The following is a 2,920-nucleotide window of genomic DNA, read 5'->3' as shown; positions in this document are numbered from 1 at the left end:
TGGGGAGCCTCCAGGGTGTGGGGCAGCCCCAGGGTGCATGGGGAGCCTCCAGGGTGTGGGGCAGCCCCAGGGTGCATGGGGAGCCTCCAGGGTGTGGGGCAGCCCCAGGGTGCATGGGGAGCCTCCAGGGTGCGGGGCAGCCCCAGGTGTGCATGGGGAACCTCCAGGGTGCGGGGCAGCCCCAGGTGTGCATGGGGAACCTCCAGGGTGCGGGGCAGCCCTGGGGTCATGAAGCATGTGGCTGAGCAGATGCATTTTGGAGATGCGGGTCAGGTCTGGGGAGGTTACAGCCTGGGTTGTTCCCTGCGCTCGCCGGCTCTGGGGGAGTGAGCTGCACCCACAGCTGCAGATGCCTTCATCTCTGACCTGCTCTGCATTTTCTACTGGAAAGGGGCGCTCCGCTCAGCTGTGACTCTGTCTATGCCAAGCCCAGTGCTATGGTATGGGACAGAATCCTTTCTGTTAAGCACCGGGCTTCATTAGAGGCAGCAGCTGCCTGGTCCCCTTGTGCCCTTGGTACAGTGCTGCAGTGGCCGCCACAGGAGCACACACAGCAGCTCAAGCTGAGTGCCACATCGCTGGCCAAGAGGCTCATGGCCAATGCCCTGAGCTTGCTGTATGGTGCTTCCCTTTAGCCGAGGTCAATGCCATCAGCGAGCACACAGAGACCTTGCACCTGAGCCCGCACATCACCACAGAGCTGGTGGGTCACGGCGTGGATCGGAGGCCTGAGGTGTGTGAGCACTCCTGCGAGGAGCTGTCCAACATGATCCGCGAGCTGTCGGGGCTGCATGTCCTGGTGCGCCAGCTGGATGACAATCTGAGGAAAGTGGTGCGTGCTGAGGGCGAGGTGCGGGGGCAGTGGGCAGGGCAGGGTGGGAGGCGCCTCCTCTTCAGGCTTGTGCTCATGACAACTCCTCAATCACTGGTTCTGAAAGAGGTTGCTGACATTTAAAAATCTCCTATTAGTCATGCATGGTGGTGCACACCTATAATCCCACTGCCCTGTCTCAAAAACAAAATGTTGGGAATATGGCTCAGTGTGAAGTCCTGGGTGCACTCTCTTAAAATAAATGCCTGGTTTGGGGGAGCTCATCTTCCCTGTGCAGAGGGAAAGGACTCCTCAGGGCTGCCTGCGATAGGCTAGAGAGCTGTTGTCCCTGCAGAGAGGCGACCCTGTGTGCGTGCAGGAGGCAGCTGTGTGCCTGTCCAGAGGGCACCAGTGCACAAGGAGGGCCACAGGCTGTGCGTGGGCATTATGTTGGGGAGCAGGAGAGGGAGTAGTGGGCTCCCTCAGCCGCCATGCCCTGCAGTGAAGGTTGCATCTGATACCAAAGGAGCAGGAGTGGTGAAACTCTGATGATGCAGACTTATCCAGATCTGACCCTGGAGGCAGGATCTGGCGTGGGGGGCACAGCCTGCAGCCCCTCCAGCTCCGGGGAGGCCAGTATAGGACAGGTCCTTGACCAGGAAGCAAGGACCATTGATGTCTGTGGACGAAGCAGTAAGGGTGGGTGTGTTTCTGTGCATGTGGACTGAATAAGGGGGCCCATGCCACTCATTAGCACCCCCGGGTCCTGTCACCCCCGAATTGTGAGTGGCCACTGGAGAGGGCTATGTCCAGGGAGTGCAAAGCCAAGTGCATGTGTGCAGTACTTTGTCCTCAGGTCTCTACCCTCGGAGACTGCAGGAATCATGACCCTTGGTCCTGCATCTGGGAAAAAGGAAGAACGAGGGAAGTCCCAAGCAGCACGTTGGGTCCTCCCCTCCCCTCCCCCACACCTGCCTGCTGTCCAGGCAAGTGGCCCTGCCTTTGGCATGAGCTGCGCTCAGCGGCAGTGAGAATCCACGTTAGATCTCAGGCCCTGCGAAGAGGCAGGAGGCCCTGTGAGGGTGGAGACTCCGCTTGGCTCTGCGTTCTGTGTGATTCTGCCCGACAGAGGTCCCAAGGGCCCGAGTGTTCATCTACTTCCCGGGCCCCTGCACCTTCACACCACCACCTGCCTGTCTTGCCCCTCAGCTGCGAAGGAATAGGCTCTACACCTAGGAGCACCACAGTCATCTACGCTCAGGGCCTACCTGGACCTAACATTGCTTCTGTTTCCAGTCCAGCGATAACCAGTTTCTCTGGGAGCTCATTGGTGGCCCTCCCAAGACGAAGAACATGTCTGCCTGCTGGCAGGATGGCCGATTCTTTGCAGAAAATGAAACCTGGGTGGTGGACAGTTGTACCACGTGCACCTGCAAGGTGAGACCCCAGCACCCCATGGCAGGCAGGAAGCCTGGGTACAGAGGATGGCTTTCATCACCGCCATACATGGTGGGTCTTACCTGCCATGGGGTGGCACTGCTTGGCACACGTATAGAATGTCAGATGCACAAGAAAAGCTGAGCAGATTGACAAGAAGTGGAAGGATCGGAGGACATTATTTGAGTCAGTCTCTTTGTTTTGCACTAAAAAGCCCCCAAAGCCCAAATGGTGGCACGAGTTGGCCAATGCCATCAGGTGGCTTGAAGCAGCTGGAATTCCTCTGAAGACTCTGCTCTGGTTTGTTTGCATCTGCTCGGTTCTCACGGGGCACTGGTGTTCGACAGAAACTCCTAAGGTGACAGGAGTTGTTGTGGTGTATGCTGGAGGTGGCGCAGTTTCTTCTTCCACCTGAGCCTCCACCCAGGGATTGAGACACCAGGTTGCAGCAGGTGTGCTTTATCCTTTCCCAGCAGAACTTGGGAAGGTTTCCTGTAGTCTTGTTGCTCTCTGGTGTGAAAACAGAACCACCTGTTGGGGTTGGGATGGGGGTTGTGCTCCCCTTATTTTTCATCTATGCTGCAGCTTCTGTGAATCTGTGGGTCAAAAGCATCCTATGCCCTTCTGACACTTTCCCACTGGCCTCGTAGCCAGCATCTACTACTTTTATTT

At 57.6% G+C, this 2,920-nt stretch overlaps 1 protein-coding gene across 2 annotated transcripts in view; it reads left to right on the top strand.

Moving 5' to 3' along the window:
* Positions 1–2,920, top strand: part of Thbs2 (thrombospondin 2) — a 31,032-nt gene that overhangs the window by 8,925 nt on the left and 19,187 nt on the right. For both annotated transcript variants that reach the window (XM_023711971.1, XM_023711970.1), the window contains exons 5-6: positions 636–832; positions 2,108–2,248. In XM_023711971.1, the coding sequence (XP_023567739.1) occupies positions 636–832; positions 2,108–2,248 (338 nt within the window). The remainder of the gene's footprint in view (positions 1–635; positions 833–2,107; positions 2,249–2,920) is intronic.

Source organism: Octodon degus, unplaced genomic scaffold, assembly GCF_000260255.1.
Source record: "Octodon degus isolate 3935 unplaced genomic scaffold, OctDeg1.0 scaffold00022, whole genome shotgun sequence".
NCBI classification, from domain to species: domain Eukaryota; kingdom Metazoa; phylum Chordata; class Mammalia; order Rodentia; family Octodontidae; genus Octodon; species Octodon degus.
Note: the sequence above shows the minus strand (reverse complement) of the source record. Positions and strands in the feature narration are given on the sequence as shown.